The sequence below is a fragment of the Mobula birostris genome, chromosome 3, assembly GCF_030028105.1.
Source record: "Mobula birostris isolate sMobBir1 chromosome 3, sMobBir1.hap1, whole genome shotgun sequence".
Taxonomy (NCBI): Eukaryota; Metazoa; Chordata; class Chondrichthyes; order Myliobatiformes; family Myliobatidae; genus Mobula; species Mobula birostris.
This window is the reverse complement of record NC_092372.1, coordinates 213,889,393-213,913,746: the sequence shown is the minus strand read 5'-3', so window position 1 is coordinate 213,913,746 and position 24,354 is coordinate 213,889,393. Positions and strand designations below refer to the sequence as shown.

The window sequence follows — 24,354 nt, the reverse complement described above, 5'->3', positions numbered from 1 at the left end:
ACATTGTGTATTCAGAAGGGATTATTTATGTCCTCCCTAGTGAAGACAGAACCAAAGTAATTATTCAATTGGTCTGCCATGTCCTTGCTCCCCATAATCAATTCACCTGTTTCTGTCTGCAGGGGACCTACATTCGTCTTTACCAGTCTTTTCCTTTTTACATATCTATAAAAGCTTTTACAGTCCGTTTTTATGTTTCCTGCCAGTTTTCTCTCATAATCTTTTTTCCCCTTCCTAATTAAGCCCTTTGTCCTCCTCTGCTGAACTCTGAATTTCTCCCAGTCCTCAGGTGAGCCACTTTTTCTGGCTAATTTGTATGCTTCTTCTTTGGAATTGATACTATCCCTAATTTCTCTTGTCAGCCACGGGTGCACTACCTTCCTTGATTTATTCTTTTGCCAAACTGGGATGAACAATTGTTGTAGTTCATCCATGCAACCTTTAAATGCTTGCCATTGCATATCCACTGTCAATCCTTTAAGTGTCATTTGCCTGTCTATCTTAGCTAATTCACGTCTCATACCTTCAAAGTTACCCCTCTTTAAGTTCAGAACCTTTGTTTCTGAATTAACTATGTCACTCTCCATCTTAATGAAGAATTCCACCATATTATGGTCACTCTTACCCAAGGGGCCTCTCACGACAAGATTGCTAATTAGCCCTTCCTCATTGCTCAAAACCCAGTCCAGAATAGCCTGCTCTCTAGTTGGGTCCTCGACATGTTGGTTCAAAAAACCATCCCGCATACATTCCAAGAAATCCTCTTCCTCAGCACCTTTACCAATTTGGTTCACCCAATCTACATGTAGATTGAAGTCACTCATTATAACTGCTGTTCCTTTATTGCACACATTTCTAATTTCCTGTTTAATACCATCTCCGACCTCACTACTACTGTTAGGTGGCCTGTACACAACTCCCACCAGCGTCTTCTGCCCCTTAGTGTTACGCAGCTCTACCCATATCGATTCCACATCTTTCCGGCTTATGTCCTTCCTTTCTATTGCGTTAATCTCTTCTTTAACCAGCAACACCACCCCACCTCCCCTTCCTTCATGTCTATCCCTCCTGAATATTGAATATCCCTGAATGTTGAGCTCCTATCCCTGGTCACCCTGGAGTCATGTCTCTGTGATCCCAACTATATCATAATCATTAATAACAATCTGCACTTTCAATTCATCCACCTTATTACGAATGCTCCTTGCATGGACACACAAAGCCTTCAGGCGCTCTTTTACAACTCTCTTAGCCCTTACACAATTATGCTGAAAAGTGGCCCTTTTTAATGCTTGCCCTGGATTTGTCGGCCTGCCACTTTTACTTTTCTCCATAGTACTTTTTGTTTCTACCCTCACTTTACACCCCTCTGTCTCTCTGCTCTGGTTCCCATCCCCCTGTAGTGAACTAACCTCCTCACGCCTAGCCTCTTTAATTTGATTCCCACCCCCCAACCATTCTAGTTGAAAGTCACCTCAGGAACCCCCGCTAATCTCCCTGCCAGGATATTGGTCCCCCTAGGATTCAAGTGCAACCCATCCTTTTTGTACAGGTCACGCCTGCGCCAAAAGAGGTCCCAATGATCCAAAAATTTGAATCCCTGCCCCCTGCTCCAATACCTCAGCCACGCATTTATCCTCCACCTCATCGCATTGGTACTCTCACTGTCGCGTGGCACAGGCAGTAATCCCGAGATTACTACCTTTGCGGTCCTTTTTCTCAACTCCCTTCCTAGCTCCCTATATTCTCCTTTCAGGACCTCATCCCTTTTCCTACCTATGTCATTGGTACCTATATGTACCACGACCTCTGGCTCCTCACCCTCCCACTTCAGGATATCTTGGACACGATCAGAAATATCCCGGACCCTGGCACCAGGGAGGCAAACTACCATCCGGGTCTCTGGACTGCGTCCACAGAATCGCCTATCTGACCCCCTTACTATCGAGTCCCCTATCACAACTGCCCTCTTCTTCCTTGCCCTACCCTTCTGAGCTACAGGGCCGGACTCTGTGCCGGAGGCACGGCCACTGTCGCTTCCCCCGGGTAAGCCGTCCCCCCCAACAGTACTCAAACAGGAGTACCTGTTGTTAAGGGGCACAGCCACCGAGGTACTCCCTATTACCTGACCTTTCCCCTTCCCCCTCCTAACCGTGACCCACTTGTCTGCCTCCCGTGGCCCCGGCGTGACCACCTGCCTGCAACTCCTCTCTATCACCTCCTCAGTCTCCCTGACCAGACGAAGGTCATCGAGCTGCAGCTCCAGTTCCGTAACGCGGTCCCTTAGGAGCTGCATCTCGATGCACTTGGCGCAGATGTAGACGTCCGGGAGGCATGGAGACTCCAGGGCCTCCCACATCCGACACCGAGAACCGCAAACTGCCCTCACACTCATACTGCCCCTCTCCTCAAATAACAACAGAAAATGAATGCCAAACCTTCCTCGCCTGTATCCGTCTAAGCCCGTTGAGCCGAAGCCCTTAAGCCTTCACTCTGCTCCCAGCTCACTCCGCAGCCCGCAAACTACGCTGCCCGCTCTATGAGGCTCTGTTCCTTTTAAATCTGCCGCGCTGCACAGCCCGACGTCACACGCCTGCGCAGTCCCGCCTCTCAGAACGCCGTTGGAGAAAAAAAATAATGAAAATTTCAAAAATGTCTTTCTCGGCACTCCCACTCAGACTCTCAGACTCCTTCTTCGACTCCTTTTGAGCTGTTTTTAAATGTCTAATCCTCAGAGACATTTAAAAGTGGTTCAAAGGTATTTTGATGACAGCAAACGAAGATAGGTAATCTTAATTAAACCAGCTTTCGGCAATGAGCTAATTAAATGTCTGAGGAAGCTCAAGGGACTGCATCTGCATTTCTCTCAAGTTCTGACACTCAGAAGCATTATGTAAATAATTGACAAATTGCCTAGTATAATTTGCAGAAGAAAAAGGCAGAACTGCAGGAGCACATGCAGAATGTTTTGGGGAAATCTACGTTCAAACTTGTTAAAAGTATCTTAAACCTGACATTGACTGATTTTGCACCAGGGGGCGCTGCTCTTCTTTAATTGTCATTATTTCATGGAAATACCGACTCACAATAATTTATTTGTTTAAAATTAATTATATTTTTTATTGATTATAGTGTGTAACCTTTTACCCTCTGGTTTATTAGCCACCTGAACTGAGATATATACTTTCTAATGCACTGGATCCCCACAAGGCTGTGTGTTTAGCCCATTGCTGTTTACACTGCTAACACATGACTGTGCAGCCAGATTCAAGGAGAACCTGACCGTTAAATTTGCAGACGATACCACAGTGGTGGGGCTCATCAGCAAAAATGATGAAACTATGTACAGGGAGGAGGTCAAACACCTAGAGAGCTGGTGCAGGGATAACAACTTGATGCTTAATGTCACCAAAACCAAGGAGACGATCGTCAATTTCAGGCGGTCTCAGCCTGAGCACACACCCCTCAGCATCAGTGGCTCCACAGTGGAGAGAGTGGAAAACATCAAGTTCCTTGGGGTGCAGATCTCAGACAATCTCACCTGGTCCAGAAACACCACTGGGATTGTGAAACGGGCCTAGCAGAGATTGCACTTTCTGAGGAAGCTTAAACAAGCATCAGTCCCCACTAACATCTTAACTACATTCTACAGAGGCATGGTTGAGAGTGTGCTGACTTTTTGCATCACAACCTGGTACTCCAGCTGCAGTGCTGTTGACAAAAAAGCCTTGCAGAGGCTGGTTAGGGGAGCAGAGAAGGTTGTTGGGGTCTCCCTACCTTCTGTCCAAGACCTCCTTCAGAGTCGATGCCTCCAGAAGACACGGTACATCATTAAAGACCCCTCACACCCTCTCCATGAACTGTTTGTTCTTCTGCCATCAGGCAAACATTACAGGAGCATCAAAACTAAAACCACAAGGCTACTAAACAGCTTCCTCCCACAGGCCGTCAGACTGCAAAATAGCTGCTCTACCTGACTCTGCTTTGGACACTCTTAACTTGCACTGGACACTTATAACTGATTTTAACTGACATGTGCCTGTTGTGTTTTACTATTTATTGTTATGTTTATTATTTAGTGTTGTGTTTGTTATGTTATGATTGCACTGCCCCTGAGAAACGCTGTCTCATTCTGCCCTGCAGAGCTGATGTACGGTTAGAATGACAATAAAGTTTTTTGAATCTTGAATCTTGTATTTTAAAAAAAATCATGTACTGTTTTGCATCTTAAGCCATTTTTTTTAAGTTATTTAGATTTTGTATCAAGTGCACTTCACCCAGATTGTTCAAAGTTGACTTGCCCTGTAAAGAAGTTTTTAGGAGAGATGTTTCAATGTTTCCATTAGTAGAAGAATCTCAAACAAAGCTGAATTGGTAGTAGGCAGCTGTCGATCCCAGGGCATCATGGGTTTGCAGCTCTGATGGACTGTGTCCTCTCCAGGGTGCAAGCCCGGATGTGGAGAATGAAGAACCGGCTGTTGCCCATGCAGTGGGTTCCCCCTCTCCACGTCACTGACGTAGTCCAAGGGAAGGGCAAGCGCTGATACAGCTTGGCACCAGTGCTGTCGCAGAGGCTGCCAGAGTGAAGTTATAAACGACATCAAACTGCCTTAGGGACCCCGGCTCCAGATTTCTTCTTCAGGGTTTACTCCAGAAATCTTTCCCTGGGTTGGTATGGCTGTAAATTGGTAAATTGATTTATTATTGTGATATGTACTGAGGTACAGTGAAAAACTACTATCCATACAGATCATTTCATCACATTGGTACATTGAGGGTGTACATTACTCCCTCAATGGAGTAAATGAGGGAAAAGGGAAAAGGGAAAATCAATAACAGAATAAAGTGTTAGTTACAAAGAAAGTGCTGTGTAATAAGGTGAAAAGCCATAACGAGATAGATTGTCACCTCACTATAGGAAGGATGTGGAAGCATTGGAAAGGGTACGGTGGAGATTTACCAGGATGCTGCCTGGTTTAGAAAGTATGCATTATGATCAGAGATTAAGGGAGCTAGGGCTTTACTCTTTGGAGAGAAGGAGGATGAGAGGAGACATAATAGAGGTGTACAAGATAATAAGAGGAATAGATAGAGTGGATAACCAGCGCCTCTTCCCCAGGGCACCACTGCTCAATACAAGAGGACATGGCTTTAAGGTAAGGGGTGGGAAGTTCAAGGGGGATATTAGAGGAAGGTTTTTCACTCAGAGAGTGGTTGATGTGTGGAATGCACTGCCTGAGGCAGTGGTGGAGGCAGATACATTAGTGAAATTTAAGAGACTACTAGACAGGTATATGGAGGAATCTAAGGTGGGGTGTTATATGGGAGGCAGGGTTTGAGGGTCAGCACAACATTGTGGGCCGAAGGGCCTGTACTGTGCTGTACTATTCTATGTTCTATGAGGTCAAGAGTTCATCTTATCATATTAGGAGCAAGTTTAATAGTCTTTTAATAGAGGATAGAAGTTGTCCTTAAGGAAGACACTTCCAAGCTTTTGTATCTTTTGTCTGACAGAGTTACATGAAAGGCTTAGGTGACTGTGAACAACTTGCAGAGAGTAGTGAATCCCTGGAATTATATTTTCTGAGGAGAGTAATCCTCTGGAGAGTTGGATCAGTGGGGTATCTAAAGAGGAATTAAATGGAGTCTTTAAAGATCAGGGAATTGAAGGCTCTGGGGAATTGACACAGAAGAGAAGATGATGAGGCTCAGTTAATGGCAAGGCAAGCTTAAGGCCTATTCTTGCGCCTATTCATGATCAACTGATTAGTGAGCTGAGGAATAAAAAATAGAGCTTAATTAGATCAGCACGAAGTGTTGCATTCACAGACAGAACGCGCAAACTCAGCACAGTGGAGATGGGTGTGACTCTGTGACTGTAATTCACTGTGATTCACCTACTCGTATGTCTCCACAATTTGGGATGTGGAGAGAAGACAAGCATTTACAGAGCTGTTTTAAATGTCAAGTCCCCAGGGACACTTAAAACTGGTTCGGTGGTTTTTTTGATGCCAGCAAACTAAGGCGGGTAACTTTAATTAAGCCGGCAACTGGCAATGATCTAGATTGTAAGACCGTAAGATATAGGAGCAGAATTAGGCCATTCGGCTTATTGAGCCTGCTCCACCATTCCATCATGGCTAATTTAATATCCCTCTCAACCCCATTCTCCTGCCTTCTCTCTGTAACCTTTGACACCCTGACTAATCAAGAACCTAATAACTTCGCTTTAAATATACCCAATGACACTTGGTCTCCACAGCTGTCTGTGCAATGAATTCTACAGATTCACCACCCTCTGGCGGAAGAAATTCCTCCACATCTCTGTTCTAAATGGACGTCCCTCTATTCTGAGGATGTGCCCCCTAGACTCACCCACCACAGGAAACATCCTCTCCACATCCACACTATCTAGGGCCTATCTAGGTTGATCTTTGAGATTGTCCCAGTAGATCCCGAAAAAAAAAAGAAAAAATAAATGCACAAATGCTGTTGTAATGTGTGCATTATAAAAATAAGTAATATTTATTAGGATAATGGTAATATAGCAATACTCCCCCTACGGAAAGCTGTTTGTAAAGAGAGATTGTTTCCGGGTTGTGGGGTTTTAGTTCCGTTCTTTCTGCCCAGTGCGCATGTGTGTATAGCCCCTCCACCATGCACTGCGGTTTCAGCATAGCTTGTGCTGCATCAAAGTGACCAATTAGATTAGATCAGAGTACAGACTGTCGCAAACATCAATATACGGCACTGGCTCGTGATATCCTGCAAGGTAGCTAGCTAGCATGGCGGAGGCTCCATGAAAGAAGGTGAAAACGTACAAATTCCATCCAGAATGGGAAGAGGAATTTCTGTTTACCTTGGTGAAAGACAGGTGTGTATGTATGTTGTGCCACCAAACACAAGCACTGACTAAAAGAGGGAATCTGGAGCGGCACCACAACACCAACCACCAGAAATTTAAAGACACCTACCCCCCAAAGAGCACAATTCATGCCAGGAAAGTTGAGAAGCTGAAATCGGGTTGAAGGCCCAGCAATCATTTTTCACAAAACATGCTGCTCAAAATAAGGCTGCTATTGAAGCATCATTTCATGTAAGTCACCTTTTGGCTAAACACAAGAAGCCTTTTACAGATGGCGATTTATTCAAGGAAGCAATGGCCATTACTGCAGAGACTGTTTTTAATGACTTTAAAAACAAAAACGACATCACAACCACAATACATAATATACTGCTTGGCTCTGCAACAGTGACGAGGAGGGTAGAGTCACTATCAGAGGACGTGGATCGACAAGTGTTAAAGGACTTGTCACTCTGTGAATATTTTTCACCACAGTTCGATGAATCCCTGGATATAATGCAAACAGCTCAACCCAGCTTGTTGTATTTGTTAGAATGGCTTTCCAGGATTTTACAACAAAGGAGGACTTACTCACTGTTTTGCAATTAAAGGAGAGAACTGTGCCGTAATGACCCTGATTTTCCCGACTTCCTGGATTATCACTGTGTGATTCATCAGCAGGCCTTGGCTGGGAAGGTGGTGGACTTTTCTCATGTAATGACACTGGTGGTCAAACTGATAAACTTGATTTGAGCAAAAGCGCTTCAGCACCGCTTATTCAAGGTGTTATTGGATGAGCTCGATGCCGCTTATGGAGACATAATTCTTCATGCTGATGTTCGGTGGTTGAGTCGCGGCAAAGTGCTGCAACGATTTGTTGACTTGCTGCCTGAGATAAAGACTTTTCTGTCAACAAGAAACGAGGAGCACGAGGAACTTTCAGATGATGCGTGGCTACTGGATTTAGGGTTTCCGACAGACTTAATGGCTAAATTAAACACACTTATCAACAAACTCATGGGAAAAGACTGACACCTGCCCCACATGATAAGCGTAGTAAATGCGTTTAAGGTCAAGCTTCGTGTTTGGATTTCAAAATTAAAGAACGGGAGGCTGACACACTTTCCCAACTTGGAAAAGATGTGACAGGCCATCAAGGAAAGAAATGCTTTTTGCCCTGAGCAGTACTGTGCTTACCTAGACAAACTGGCAATAGAGTTCGATTGGTGTTTTGGGGAGTCATGAAAGATATTGCTGCATTTATTTCAAACTCATTTCTGCCAATCGATTTAGAACAGATAGCAGCCAAACTTCAGCAAGTATTTGGTGTGCCAAGTGGTATTGAAATGGAAATAATTGATTTGCAAAATGACATCGAGCTTAAAGCAAGATCAAGGGACGGTGACTTTTGGGCGCTGGTTAGCAGGGGGAAGTTGCCTCATCTCACCACATGTGCACTAAAAGTCAGTGCCTACTTCGGGTCAACTTATCTATGTGAAACTGCATTTTCACAGATGAAAATTATTAAATCTAAGTACAGGAGCTGTCTTACTAACAGACATCTCATAGGCTGTCTCAGACCAGCTGTCTGTAGTCATGAGCCAAATTTCAGGGAACTAGCATAAAGTATTCAGCCCCAGTCATCACACTGAGTGCAACAGTCAATTTTTTATTCATTTATTTTTCATGTTGAAATAAAATTAAATAATGAAACTTAGAATTAAAGGTATGAAGTATTGTAATATTCTTAAAGAAAGACAGCAATGGCCTGTTTGATATGCTAGTTACGGTGTTTTCTTGGTTGAATTAATTTGAAAGTTTGACAAAAGCACTTTATGTAATTCAAATAAAGTTAGCCCAAATAAAAGGCCTCAAATTGGCAGTACAATCTGAGCTGTTTTTTCTCTAAACGATTTAGTAGGTAGATCTTGCCTTTCACTAAGGCTGAGGTGGGGGATCTTGGGCTTAAAAAGGTTGGTGACCACTAATCTAGGCCTTTCAGTATTTGATATGTTTCAGTGAGATCCCCCTGCATTCTTCTAAACTCCAGAGAGTATAGGCCCTCAGCTATCAAATGCTCCTCATATGTTAACCCTTTCATTCCCAGAATAATTCTTGTGAACCTCCTTCGGATCTTCTCCAATATTTTTTTCCTTAGATAATGGGACCATAACTGCTCACAATACTCCAAAGTGTGGTGCGGTCTGACCAATGCCTTATAAAACCTCAGCATGACATCCTTGTTCTCACATTCTGGTCTTCTTGAAATGAATCCCAGCATTGCATTTATCTTCCTTCTCACTGACTTAACCAGCAAGTTTAGGGAATCCCATACCAAGACTCCCAAGTCCCTTTGTACCTCTGAGTTTTGGATTTTCTCCGCATTTAGAAAATAGACTAAGCCTTTATTCCTTCTACCAAAGTTCATCCCCATGCATTCCCTGTACTATATTCCATCTGCCACTTCTTTGCCCATTCTCCCAGTCTGTCCAAGTCCTTCTGCAGCCTCCCTGTTTCCTAAACAGTACCTGCCCCTCCACCTGTCTTCGGCTTGTCCACAAACTTGGTCAGAAAGCCATCAAATCATTGACATATAACGTGAAAAGAAGCGGTCCCAACACTGACTCCTGTGGAACACCTCGAGTCACTGGCAACCAACCAGAAACTGCCACCTAAGTTCCCACACTTTGCCTCCTGCCAGTCAGTCAATCTTCCATCCATGCTAGTATCTTTCTTGTAATACCATGAGCTCTTATCTTGTTTAGAAGCCTCATGTGTGGCACCTTGTCAAAGATCTTCTGAAAATCCAAGTAAACGACATCCACTGACTCTCCTTAGTCTATCCTGTCTGTTATTTCCTCAAAGAATTAAAAACATAGAAACATAGAAAACCTACAGCACAATACAGCCCACAGTGCTGTGCCGAACATGTACTTACTTTAGAAACTACCTAGGGTTACCCATAGCCCTCTATTTTTCTACGCTCCATGTACCGATCCAAGAGGCTCTTAAGAGACCCTATTATATCCGCCTCCACCACCGTCGCCAGCAGCCCACGCAATCAACACTCTCTGTACCTCCTTCCAAGCACCTTAAAACTGTGCCCTCTTGTGTTAGCCATTTCAGCCCTGGGAAAAAACCTCTGACTGTTCACATGTTTAATGCCTCTCATCATCTTATACACCTCTATCAGGTCACCTCTCATCCTCTGTCGCTCCAAGGAGAAAAGGCCAAGTTCACTCAAACTATTCTCATAAGGCATGCTCCCCAATCCAAACATCTTTGTAAATCTCCTCTGCACCCTTACTCTAGTTTCCATATCCTTCCTGTAGTGAGGTGACCAGAAATGAGCACAGTACTCCAAGTAGGGTCTGACTAGGGTCCTATACAGCTGTAACATTACCTCTCAGCTCTTGAACTCAATCCCACAGTTGATGAAGGCCAATATACTGTATGCCTTCTTAACCACAGAGTCAACCTGGACTCAGACCCCAAGATCCCTCTGGTCCTCTACACTGCCAAGAGTCTTACCATTAATACTATATTCTGCCATCATATTTGACCTACCAAAATGAACCACCTCACACTTACCTGGGTTGAACCCCATTCCCTAAGGCACACCACTCCATGCAGAATATGACCTGTCTACAACCACTTTTTGTCTTCTGTGGGCAAGTCAATCCTGGGTCCACAAAGCAAGGTCCCCTTGGATCCCATGCCTCCTTACTTTCTCAATAAGCTTTGCATGGGGTACTTTATCAAATGTCTTTCTGAAATCCATATACACAACATCTACTGCTCTACCTTCGTCAATGTGTTTAGTCACATCCTCAAGAAATTCAATCAGGCTCGTAAGGCACGACCTGCCTTTGACAAAGCCATGCTGACTCGTCCTAATCATATTATGCCTCTCCAAATGTTCATAAATCCTGCCTCTCAGGATCTTCCCCATCAACTTACCAACCACTGAAGTAAGACTCACTGGTCTATAATTTCCCTGGCTATCTCTACTCCCTTTCTTGAATAAGGAATCAGAATCAGAATCAGGTTTATTATCACTGGCATGTGACGTGAAATTTGTTAACTTAGTAGCAGCAGTTCAATGCAATACATAATATAGAAGAAAAAAAAATAAGTAAATCTTATTCAGTATACTTTTTACAGTATACGGATATTGAATAGATTAAAAATCATGCAAAAAACAGACATACTATATATTTAAAAAAAGTGAGGTAGTGTCCAAGGGTTCAATGTTCATTTAGGAATCGGATGGCAGAGAGGAAGAAGCTGTTCCTGAATCATTGAGTGTGTGCCTTCAGGCTTCTGTACCTCCTACCTGATGGTAACAGTGAGAAAAGGGCATGCCCTGGGTGCTGGATGTCCTCAATAATGGATGCTGCCTTTCTGAGATACTGCTTCTTGAAGATGTCCTGGGTACTTTGTAGGCTAGTACCCAAGATGGAGTTGACTAAATTTACAGCCCTCTGCAGCTTCTTTTGGTCCTGTGCAGTAGCCCCCCCCCCCCCCCCCAATACCGGACAGTGATGCAGCCTGTCAGAATGCTCTCCATGGTACATCTATAGAAGTTTTTGAGTGTATTTGTGGACATACCAAATCTCTTCAAACTCAGAATAAAGTATAGCCGCTGTCTTGCCTTCTTTATAACTCCATTGATATGTTGGGACCAGGTTAGATCCACAGAGATCTTGACATCCAGGAACTTGAAACTGCTCACTCTCTCCACTTCTGATCCCTCTATGGGGATTGGTATGTGTTCCTTCGTCTTACCCTTCCGGAAGTGCACAATCAGCTCTTTTGTCTTACTGACGTCGATTGCCAGGTTGTTGCTGCGGCACCACTCCACCAGTTGGCATATCTCACTCCAGTATGCCCTCTCGTCACCACCTAACAATGGTTGTATCGTCAGCAAATATATAGATGGTATTTGAACTATGCCTAGTCACACAGTCATGGGTATAGAGAGACACATACCTCTGAGGTGCACCAGTGTTGATCCTCAGCGAGGAAGAGATGTTATCACCAATCCGAAAGGTTAGGAAGTCCAGGATCCAATTGGTACAGAGGCCCAGGCTCTGCAACTTCTCAATCAGGATTGTGGGAATGATATTATTAAATGCTGAGCTATAGTCGATGAACAGCATCCTGACATGGGTGTTTGTGTTGTCCAGATGGTCTAAAGTCATGTGAAGAGCTATTGAGATTGCATCTGCCGTTGACCTATTGTGGCGATAGGCAAATTGCAATGGGTCCAGGTCCTTGCTGAGGCAGGAGTTCAGTCTAGTCATGCCCAACCTCACAAAGCTTTTCCTCACTGTGGATGTGAGTGCTACCGAGTGATAGTTATTAAGGCAGCTCATGTTATTCTTAAACACTGGTATAATTGTTGCCTTTTTGAAGCAAGTGGAAACTTCCGCCCGTAGCAGTGAGCAGTTGAAAATATCCTTGATACTCCCGCCAGTTGGTTGGCACAAGTTTTCAGAGCCTTACCAGGTATTCCATCTGGAATGACATCTGCAATCCTCCAATCCTCTGGAACCTCTCCCTTCCCCATTGATGATGCAAAGATCATTGCCAGAGGCTCAGCAATCTCCTCCCTCGCCTCCCACAGTAGCCTGGGGTATATCTCGTCTGGTCCCGGTGACTAATCCAACTTGACGCTTTCCAAAAGCTCCAGCACATCCTCTTTCTTAATGTCTATATGCTCAAGCTTTTCAGTCCGCTGTAAGTCATCCCTACAATCGCCAAGACCCTTTTCTGTAGTGAATACTGAAGCAAAGTATTCAGTAAGTACCATCACTACCTCTTCCGGTTCCATACACACTTACACACTTGATTGGTCCTATTCTCTCGCATCTTATCCTCTTGCTCTTCACATACTTGTAGAATGTCTTGGGGTTTTCCTTAATCCTGCTTGCCAAGGCCTTCTCATGGCCCCTTCTGACTCTCCTAATTTCATTATTAAGCTCCTTCCTCCTAGTCTTATAATTTTCTCAATCTCTATCATTACCTAGTTTTTTGAACCTTTCGTAAGCTTTTCTTCTTGACTAGATTTTCAACAGCCTTTATACACCATGGTTCCTGTACCCTACCATCCTTTCCCTGTCACATTGGAACGTACCTATGCAGAACTCCAGGCAAATATCTCCTGAATATTTGGCACATTTCTGCTGTACATTTCCCTGAGAACATCTGCTCCCAATTTATGCTTCCAAGTTCACTATCTCCAAAGTGCTCTCCCACTGAGAGACCTGACCAGGTTCATTTCCTAATACCAGATCAAGTACAGCCTCTCCTCTTGTAGGCTTATCTACATGTTGTGAATACACCTAACAAATTCCACCCCATCTAAACCCCTTGTTCTGGGGAGATGCCAATCAATATTTAGGAAATTAAAATCTCCGATCACGAACACTCTGTTATTACTAAACCGTTCCAGAATCTGTCTCCCTATCTGCTCATCGATGTCCCTGTTACTATTAGGTGGTCTATAAAAAACACCCAGTAGAGTTATTGACCCCTTCTTGTTTCTAACTTCCATCCACAGAGACTCTGTAACCAATCCCTCCATGACTTCCTCCTTTTCTGCAGCCGTGACACTATCTCTGATCAGCAGTACCACGGCCCCCACCTCTTTTGCCTTCCTTCCTGCCCTTTCTGAAACATCTAAAGCCTGGCACACTAAGTAGCCATTCTTGCCTCTGAGCCATCTAAGTCTCTGTAATGGTCACAACATCATAGCTCCAAGTACTGATCCGCATTCTAAGCTCATCCGCTTTGTTCATGATTCTCCTTGCATTAAAATAGACACATCTCAAACCATCGGTCTGAGTGCGTCCCTTCTCTATCACCTGCCTATCCTCTCTTTCGCACTGTCTACAAGCTTTCTCTATTTGTGAGCCAACTGCCCCTTTTTCCGTCTCTTCAGTTTGGTTCCTACCCCTAGTAATTCTAGTTTAAAATCTCCCCAATAGCCTTAGCAAACCAACTGCCAGGATATTGGTCCCCCTCGGATTCAAGTGCATTCAATCCTTATTGTAAAGGTCATGCCTGCCCCAAAACAGTTCCCAATGATCCAGAAATCTGAATCCCTGCCCCCAGCTCCAATCACTCACTCAACCAGCTTAGCCATGCACTTATCCTCCACCACACTCTATTCCTATACTCAATGTTGCGTGCCACAGGCAGTATTCCTGAGATTCCTACCCTTGTGGTCCTGCTTCTCAGCTTCTTTCCTAACTCCCTGTAGTCTGTTTTCAGGACCTCCTCCCTTTTCTTACCTATGTCGTTGGTATCAATATGCACCATGATCCCTGGCTGTTCACCTTCCCACTTCTGGATATCGTGGACGCGATCAGAAACATCCCGAAGCCTGGCACCTGGGAGGCAAACTACCATCCGTGTTTCTTTCCTGCGTTCACAGAATCACCTGTCTGACCCCTTAACTATAGAGTCCCCTATCACTGCTGCCATCCTCTTCCTTGCCCTACCCTTCTAAGCCACAGGGCCAGACTCTGTGTCAGAGGCACGACCACTGTTGCTTTCCCCAAGTAGGTACCCACCCCCCCAAACAGTACTCAAACAGGAATACTTATTGTTAAGGAGGAGAGCCACAGGGGTACTCTCTAGTATCTGACCCTTGCCCTTCCCTCTCCTGACATTCACCCGCTTATCTGTTTCTCTGAGCCCCTGGTGTGACTACCTACCTAGAGCTCCTCTTTGTCACCTCCTTACTTTCCCTGACCAGACAAAAGTTTTTGAGCTACATCTCCAGTTCCCTAACCTGGTCTCTAAGGAGCTGCAGCTCGATGCACCTGGTGCAGGTGTGGCCGTCCAGGAGGCTGGGAGTCTCCCGGACATCCCACATCTGACACCCAGTGCAGAACATCGGCCTTGCAGACATACTTCCTATTTCTATTCTTCACAAGTAACTTACCTCGCCTCGACCCATTATTGCCGAAGCCCCATTGAGCCAAAGCCCTCCTACTCTGACTCCGTCTGCTCGGGCACATGCTCTACAAATTAAATTAGATTAGATTAGATTCAACTTTATTGTCATTGTGCCGAGTACAGATACAAAGCCAATGAAATGCAGTTAGCAGCTAACCAGAAGTGCAAAAGAATAGCATTATTTACAAAATAACTGCGAACAAAAAGTAAGTGCTACAGCGCACAAATATAGAAGTACTGAGATAGTACAATATGGGTGCAATACTGCTTAGCGCTGTGATGTGAGGTTCAGCAGGGTCACAGCCTCAGGGAAGAAGCTTTTCCTGTGCCTGCTGGTGTGGGAGCGGAGGCTCCTGTAGCGCCTACCGGATGGGAGGAGAGTAAAAAGTCCATGGTTAGGGTGAGATGCATCCTTGATAATGCTTTTCGCCCTGCCCAGGCAGCATTTATGGTAGATGTTCTCAATGGTGGGCAATTGGGTGCCGATAATCCGCTGGGCAGTTTTCACCACGTGCTGGAGTGCGTTGTGGTCTGATACGGGACAATTGCCATACCACACTGAGATGCAGTTAGTGAGTATGCTGTCAATGGTACAGCGGTAAAAGTCCGTCGGTATCCTGGGACAGAGGTGAGCTTTCTTGATGTTCCGCAGGAAATAAAGGCACTGTTGCGCCTTTTTGATCAGGATGGAGGAGTTCAGGGACCTGGTGAGATCATTGGAAATGTGTACACCAAGGAATTTGAAGCTTGATACACGCTCCACTACAGCTCCATTGATGTAGATGGGGATGTGAGTGTGGCTCCTAGCATGCCTGAAGTCCACAATGATCTCCTTGGTCTTCTGGGTGTTAAGGGCCAGGTTATTATCGGCACACCACGCGGCCAGGTGCTGGACCTCGTCCCTGTAAAGCTGTATTTTGTCATACTGTTAGTGTCTTCCACAATGAAGACTGACGGAAAATACTTAAGTTCCTCTACCATTTATTTGTCCCCCATTACTACCTCTTCAGCATCATTTTCTAGTGATCTGATATCTATTCTCGTCTCCCTTTTTATATCTATATCTGGCCAATCTGGACATCGGAAGTTTAGAGAGGAGGGGACATCGTCAGGTCCACCTTCCAAGGATAAAAGGCAGGAGCGGTTTGTGGCAGCGAAATAGAGCTTTGATTAGCGGCCAATCAGCATTTGGGATTAATCGGTAGGAGCAGATTAAAGAAAGACAGGGGTAAGCGCAGCGGCTGTCAGCTGAGCGGACAGCGTAGTGTGGTGATAGAGTGGCTTTAGCTCTTTGAGGCTTCACTCAGGAAAGCAAAGGAAAGAAAAGCTCTTTTTTTCCTTCTCTTCTTTATATCTGGAGCTCGGATAGTAGAGATGTCAGGCAGGATAGTGCAATGCTGTTCTTGCAGGATGTGGGAAGGCAGAGAGACCTCCAGTCTCTCTAACCACTACAACTGTGAGGAGTGCATCCAGCTACGGCTCCTAACAAACTGTGTTAAGGAGTTGGAGCTGGAACTGGATGAGCTCCGGATCATTCGGGAAGCTGAGAGGGTGATAGACAGGACATGTAGAGAGGTAGTTACACCCAGGGTGCAGGACACAGGAGACCGGGTGACAGTCAGGGAGGGGAAAGGGGTTAAGAAACCAGTGCAAAATAGCCCTGTGATCATCCCCCCATCTTGCTGCACAACAGGTATATCACTTGGGGGGAGAGGATGACCTAACGGAAGTCACAGTGGTTGGTCTCTGGCACTGAGTCTGCCTCTGTGACTCAGAAAGGAAAGGGGAAGAAGAGGCACACTAGTGATAAGGGATTTGTTAGTTAGGGGAATGGACAGAAGGTTCTGTGGGCAAGAACGAGATTCCTGGATGGTACATTGCCTCATGGGTGCCGGGGTCCAGGTTATCTCGGATCAAGTCCTCAGCATTCTTAGGTGGGAGGGTGAACAGCCAGAAGTTGTGGTCCATGTAGGTTCCAATGACATGGGTAGGACAAGTGACGAGGTTTTGTTTAGGGAATTCAGGGAGTTAGGTGCTAAGTTAAAGGGCAGGATCTCCAGGGTGGTGATCTCAGGATTGCCACCCATGTCACGTGCCAGTGAGGCTGGAAGTAGGAAGATTAGGCAGTTTAATAATTGGTTAAGGAGTTGGTGTAGGATAAGATTTTTGGATCATTAGGCTGTCTTTCTGGGAAGGTGGGACCTATACAGAAGGGATGATTTACACCTGAACTGGAGGGAGACTAATATCCTAGCAGGAAGGTTTGTTAATGCTGCACGGTGGGGTTTAAACCAGAGTTGCAGGGGGATGGGAACCAGAGTGCCAGAACAGTTAGTGGAGAGGTTGTGGAGGCAGATGTTGGTAAGACCTCGGACAAAGTTAGGAATCAAAAAGCTGAACATGATGTGACAAAATCAAAAAGGGTGAATACAGGACTGAGGTGTTGTATCTGAATGTGCGCAGTATATGGAACAAGGTAGATGAGCTTGTAGCAGTGTTGCAAATTAGCAGGCACGATGCAGGCATTACAAAATCGTGGCTGAAAGATTATAGCTGGGAGCTTAATGTCGAAGGAGACACATTACATCGAAAGGATAGGCAGGAAAGCAGAGGGGGGCGATGTTGCTCTGTTGGTAAAAAGTGAAATCCAGTCATTAGAAAAAGGTGACATATGGTCAGAAGGTGTTAGATCATAGTGGATGGAGCTAAGGAACTGCAAGGGTAATAGACCTTGATGGGTGTTGTATACAGACCTCCAAACAGTATGAAGTATGTGGCTTACAAATTACAAAGGGAGATACAGAATGCATACCAAAAGGAAAATGTTGCAGTCATCATAGGGACTTCAATATGCAGATAGATTGGGAAAATCAGGTTGGTGCTGGATTACAGGAGGGAGAATTTCTAAAGTGCCTATCAAATGACTTTGTAGAGCAGCTCATGGTTGAGCCCACTAGAGGATAGGATAGAATAGAATATCTTTATTGTCATTGTGGAGCAATGAAACACAGTTTAGCAGCTCAATGTTTTGCAGCATGACAAAGAATATATACATAAAATAAACTCTAAAACCTCAGGAGTGCAGTCCAAAATTAATAATATATGGATGGGTGGGGCAGGACTATTGCACACCTGCCATTCCTGGAAGTGTGATGCATTTAGCTGCCGCCGTCTGAGGAGGGGGGCAGGAGAAGGGAAGGGGGTGTTATACATTTCACTGCTTCTGGGTAGAAGCTGTTAAGGAGTCTCTTTGTTTTCATCCTTAATGCTCTGTATCTCTTCCCAGAAGGTAGAGGGGAAAACAGGTGATGTCCAGGATGAGTGGGATCCTTTGAAATACAAGTAGCCTTCTTTTGAAGTCTGCCAGTATAAATGTCTCTGAGGGAGGGTAATGTTGTGCCAATAACCCGCTCTGTTACCCTCACCAGCCGCTGCAAGTCCTTCCTGTTCTGTTCTGTGCAGCTGGCAAACCACACTGCACAGCAATACGTCAGAAGGCTCTCTATAGTTGTCCGATAGAAGTTGATCCCCAGGTGGAGGGAGGAGAGCGTGCTTTAGCTTCCTTAGGAAGTAGAGCCTCTGTTGGGCCTTCCCCACCTGATAAGAGATATGGGCAGTCCAGGGGAGGTCAGCCGAGATGTGGACGCCGAGGAACTTGAAACTCTCTACTCTCTCCACCTCTTTTCCGTACATGTGCAGAGCGGAGTGTTATTCTGGATTGGGTGTAGTGCGATGAACCAGAATTGATTAGAGAGCTTAAGGTAAAAGAACCCTTAGGGGAAGGTAATCAGAATCTGATCAAATTCACCCTGAAATTTGAGAAGGAGAAGCTAAAGTCAGATGTATCAGTATAATAGTGGAGTAAAGGGAATTGCAGGGCATGAAAGAGGAAAGGACCAAAATGATTGGAAAAGAATACTGCTGGGATGATGACAGAGCAGCAATGGCTGGAATTTCTGGAAGCAATTCGGAAGACATAGGATATATCCATCCCAAAGTGGAAGAAGCATTCTAAAGGCAAGGTTACACAACTGTGGCTGACAAGAGAAGTCAAAGCCAACATAAAAGCCAAAGAGAGGGCATATAATAGAACAACAATGAGTGGGAAGCTAGGGGATTGGGAAGCTTTTAAAAAACAAACAAAGGAAAAGATGGAATACAAAAGCAAGCTAGCCAATAATATTAAAGAGGATACCAAATGTTTCTTCAGATACATAAAATGTAAAAGAGAAGCAAGAGTGGATATCAGACAGCTGGAAAACAATGCTGGAGAGGTAGTAATGGGGGACAAGGAAATGGCGGTTGAACTAAATAAGTATTTTGCATCAGTCTGCACTGTGGAAGGCGCTAGCAGTGTGCTGAAAGTTCGAGAGTAGCAGGGTTAGAAGGGTGTGAAATTGCTATTACTAGAGGGAAGGTTCTTGGAAACTGAAAAGTCTGAAGGTAGGTAAGTCACTTGGACCAGATGGTGGCTGGTCCCAGGGTTCTGAAAGTGGTGGCTAAAGAGATTGTGGTGGCATTAGTAATGATCTGTAAAGAATCAGTGGATTCTGGAATGGTTCTGGAAGACTGGAAAATTGCAAATGTCACTCCATTCTTCAAGAAGGGAGAGAAGCTGAAGAGAGGAAACTGTAAGCCAGTTAGTCTGACCTCAGTGATTGGGAAGATGTTGGAGTTGATTATTAAGGATGAGGTCTCAGGGTACTTGGAGGTACATGATAAAATGTTATCATTCATAATATAAAAGCAAAGATGTAATCTTGAAACTCTATAAAGCACCTATGAGGCTTCATTTGGAGTATTCTGAGCAGGTTTGGGCCCCTTATCTTAGAAAGGATGTGCTGAAACTGGAGAGGGTTTAAAGGACATTCATGAAAATGATTCAAGGTTTGAATGGCTTGTCATATAAAGACCATCTGATGGCTCTGGGCCTGTATTCACTGGAATTCAGAAGAGTGAGGGGTGACCTCATTGAAACCCATCAAGTGCTTAAAGGCATAAATAGAGTGGATGTGGACAGGATGCTTCCTATGGTGGAATAATCTAAGACCAGCAGACACAGCCTCAGAACAGAGGGGTGTCCTTTTAGATTGAAGATGAGGAAGAATTTCTTTAGCCAGAAAGTGGTGAATCTGTGGAATTCTTTGCCACAGGCAGCTGTGGAGGCCAAGTCTTTATGTATATTTAAGGCAGAAGTTGATAGATTTTTGATTGGTCAAGGCATGGAGGGATGTGGGGAGAAGGCAGGAGATTTGGGATGAGAGGAAAATTGGATAGTCATAATGAAAGGGTGGAGCAGACTCAATGGGCCAAATGGCCTAATTCTGCTCCTATATCTTGTGGTCTCATAACTGAAAATACTTTAGGTATCTTCTTCTATATTATTATTGAGCTTTCCTTCATATTTTATATTTTCTCTCATTGTGGGTTCTTTTTAGTTACCTTCTGTTGATTTTTAAAAGTTTCCCAATCCTCTAATTTCCCACTAATTTTCACTCTATTATATGCCCCCTCCTTTCCTCGTATGCTATGTTTGACTTCCCTTATTAGCTACAGTTGGCATCATCCTTCCTTTAGAATACTTCAGGATGTATCTCTCCTGTATCTTCTGAATTGCTCCCAGAAGCTCCAGCCCTTTCTATTCTGCCGTCATCCCTGCTTGTGTCCCCTTCCAATGAAGTTTGGCTAGCTCCTCTCTCATCCTTTGCAATTCCCTTTACTCTACTGTAATACTGATACATCGGACTTTATCTCCCCCCCCCCCCCCTAAACTGCAGGGTGAATTCTATGATATTATGATCATTGCCTCCTAAGGTTCCTTTACCTTCAGCCCCCTAATCAATTCTGGTTCACTACACAACACCCAATCCAGAATAGTTGATCCCTTAGTGGGCTCAACAACAAGCTGCTCTAAAAAGCCATCTTGTAGGCATTCTGCAAGTCCTCTCTTGGAATCCAGCACCAGCCTGATTTTCCCAATCTACTTGTGTATTGAAATCCCCCGTGACTATTGTACCATTGCCCATTTTGCATGCCCTTTCTATTTCCTGTTTAATTTGTATCCCACATCCTCGCTATTGTTTAGAGGCCCACATATAGCCCCCATCAGGGTATCTTTACCCATGCAGTTTCTTAACTCTATCCATAAGTACTTAAGTATTCTACATCTTCCAGTCCAATGTCAGCTCTTTCTAAGGATTTCATTTCATTTCTTATCAAAAGAGCCACCCTAACCCCTCTTCCTGTGCTTTCGATACATGTATCCTTGGACGTTGAGCTCCCAACTATGAACTTCTTTCAGCCATGACTCAGTGATGCGTACAACGTCGTACTTGCCAATCTCTAACAGTGCTACAAGATTGTTTGCCGTATTCCACATACTGCGTGCATTCAAGTAGCACGTTCAGCCCTGCATTCATCACCCTTTTCAATTTTGTCCCACTTCAACTCTCCCACCGACTACACTTTTGTCCTATCATTTGCCTGTCCTTCCTCTCAGTCTCACTACGCCCCACACACTCTGAGTGTCTGAACAAACTTGAGAGGCTGCTTCTGCATTCCATTCAAGGTTTATTTTGTTGATTGGTGTCAACCATGGATATTGTGTCCTAGCTATCTACATGATGCACAAGCCAGGGCAGTGTGATATGGAGAGCAAACTGTTGCCCATGCTCAGGCTCCCCCTCTCTGACTTTAGAACATACACCTTAAAAGATAAAATCCTAGAGAGTATTGCAAATCAAAGGGAATGAAGATTACTGAAGGTGATGGCTCAGGTAGATGCAGTGAGAAGTAAGGCATATGGGGTACTTTCTTTTATTAGCCAGAGCACAGAAAGTAAGAACAGGGAGGTCTTGATACAGCTTTATAAACATTGATTTAATGACTGCAGGAATGTACAGCATGTTGCCTGCAAGAAGGACACAGTTGCACTGGAGAGGATGCAATAGAAATTCACTAGGGATGCTTTAGGATTGGGTTTGAGATGTTTCAGTTATGAAGGGAGGCTGGATAGGCTGGGTTTGTTCTTCTTGGAACAGAGGAGACTGAGGGGGTCAAGCCAATCGTACATTAACTTATTTTATTGTTTATTTAGAGATACAGCATGCTAACAGTCCCTTTTGGCCTAATGAGTCCATGCTTCCCAATTACACCCATGTGACCGTTAACCTACTAATCCGTACATCTTTGGAATGTCGGAGGACCCAGAGGAAACCCACGGGGTCATGGGGCAAACGTTAAAACTCATTACATGCAGTAATGGGAATTGAACCTGGGTCGCTGGTGCTGTGAAGTGTTATGCTAACTGCTATGCTACCATTCTGTGCATAACTTCAGAGAGGTATCGATAGAGTAGATGGTAAGAAACTTCTCCTCATGGTAGAGGTATAATAGGCCAAAGGGCATAGACGTAAAATGAGGGAGAAGAGGTTAAGAGGGTTGTTTTGTTTCACCCAGAGAATGATTAAGTCTGCTGTACACTCTCCAACATGGGGGTGGAGGCAGGTCCTCACAATGTATAAGCATTCGGACAAGCTCTGGTGAAGGGGAATGAAATGCAAGGGTACTTAACAGTTGGCATTGGAACGGTGGGCTGAAAGGCTTGTTTCTGTCTTTTGTGACTTATTGACTAATCTATATGAGATGGTTTAATGCATTGCTGCACACACAATGGAATTCTGTAGAATCTCTTGTGTTTATGGTTTGATCCATTGGTATGTGTTATTGAAATTTGGATATAACATTGTCTTTTTCATTTCAAAGCAAATTTCTGTGATGTTCTTTCTGTTTTTTTCCCAAATCACCACAGGCTGAAGGTTACGTCATTGGCAGTTGTATTAAACATATCCCTGTAGCAGGTAGAGATATTACCTTCTTTATTCAGCAGCTCTTGAGGGAAAGGGAAATAGGAATACCACCTGAACAATCCCTGGAGACTGCCAAGGCCATCAAGGTAGGAATTGAGGGGAAACTCTCTTATCTTTATGTTGTTACCTGTGTGTACCAACATCTGATACAAATCTCTACTACCTTCTCACAAGGACACTGCAGATTCAAATTTTCCTTTTCACTACATCTCATTCAATCACCAGACACGTGAAACAGAAGTTTATATTCGTCAGAATATACTACTTGCTGCTGTTAACATGGTCTTCTCTAAGTCAGAGGGACTGGATGATAAACTGACTGTTAATTACCTCCATTCAGTCAAAACAAATCAAGTTTAATGATAATTCGAGCCATATATTGATACAGCTGAATGAGATAGCATTTCCTCTGGGACCAAGTTGTACAACGTTCAAAATAGCAAGCAAACATTCAAAAATAGCGAGTAACGTAATTCAAAATAACAAGCAAACAAGCGTATTCACTCGCGGGCAACACTTGCAGACTGCCCCCACAGCACATACAACTCAAAATTGTTTATTTATTTACTTATTGTGATACCTTGTGGAATAGGCCCTTCTGGCCCATTAAACCATGCCGCCTAGCAGTCCCCAGATTTAACCCTAGCCTAATCACAGGACAACTTACAATGACCAATTAACCTACCAACCAATTGGAACTACTTACCTGTGAGCTACTTTCCGACAGTGGCGGGAATTGAACCTGGATTCCTGGTACTGTAAAGCATTGTGCTAACCACTATACTACTGTGCTGCTCTGAACTGACAGGCATGCCGAGCTAGTTTTCTGGTTCGCTCCAATGCTGACTTTTTCAACTCTTTGAGCCACACTGCTCAGTGTTCAGCAGCCCCTCGTCCACTGAAAAGGGAAGCACAGTAGCGGAGCAGTTAGTGCAGCATTTTACAGCCACAGTGATCAGCGATCGGGGTTCAATTCTTGCTGCAGTCTATATGGATTTCGTGTTCACCCCATGACAACGTGAGTTTCCTCCGGATGCTCCAGTTTCCTCCCACATTCCAAAGCTTACGGTTGATAAGTTATGGGGATGCTATGCTGGGCCAGAAGCATGCCAACACTTGCAGGCTACACGTCATTGGACTGCGCTGGTTGCTGATGCAAACGATGCATTTCACTGCATGTCTCGATGTACATGTGACAAGTAAAGCCAAGCTTAATCTTAATCCTGGAGGCATTGTAGCTTTCTAACTTCAACACTGATTTCAGCAACTTTGGATTATAGACACTGCTCCCTTGATCACACACCACTCTTCAAATCCAAATTCAAATTTAATTGTCATTCAACTGTACATGAATACAGCCAAACGAAACAACGTTACTCTGGGGCCAAGGTGGAAAACACAGTACCAACAGTCATACACAGCACAGTGCGCATATAGCACTTATAAAATATCAGTAAAATGCAGTCACACAAAAAAAAAGTCCGAGACCCGGAGTCCATGAATGTAGCAAGAGTCTGAAGTTGAACACAATATAGCTTGTCTTCTGCTGAGCAAACACAAAGGAGCATCACCGACTTCCGCTTGGATGCTGTGCCACGCTGATTCCGGTGAAGCACTCCGACTCTGACGCCTCGCTCCTGGGCAGCTGTAAATAGATGACACCGCTCCTGGGGG

The 24,354-nt window shown here is 44.4% G+C and overlaps 1 protein-coding gene across 4 annotated transcripts in view; it reads left to right on the top strand.

The window, feature by feature from the left end:
- LOC140194786 (actin-related protein 3B) overlaps positions 1-24,354 on the top strand; it is a 113,163-nt gene that overhangs the window by 71,140 nt on the left and 17,669 nt on the right. For all 4 annotated transcript variants that reach the window (XM_072252070.1, XM_072252066.1, XM_072252069.1 and 1 more), the window contains one exon: positions 22,623-22,766. In XM_072252070.1, the coding sequence (XP_072108171.1) occupies positions 22,623-22,766 (144 nt within the window). The remainder of the gene's footprint in view (positions 1-22,622; positions 22,767-24,354) is intronic.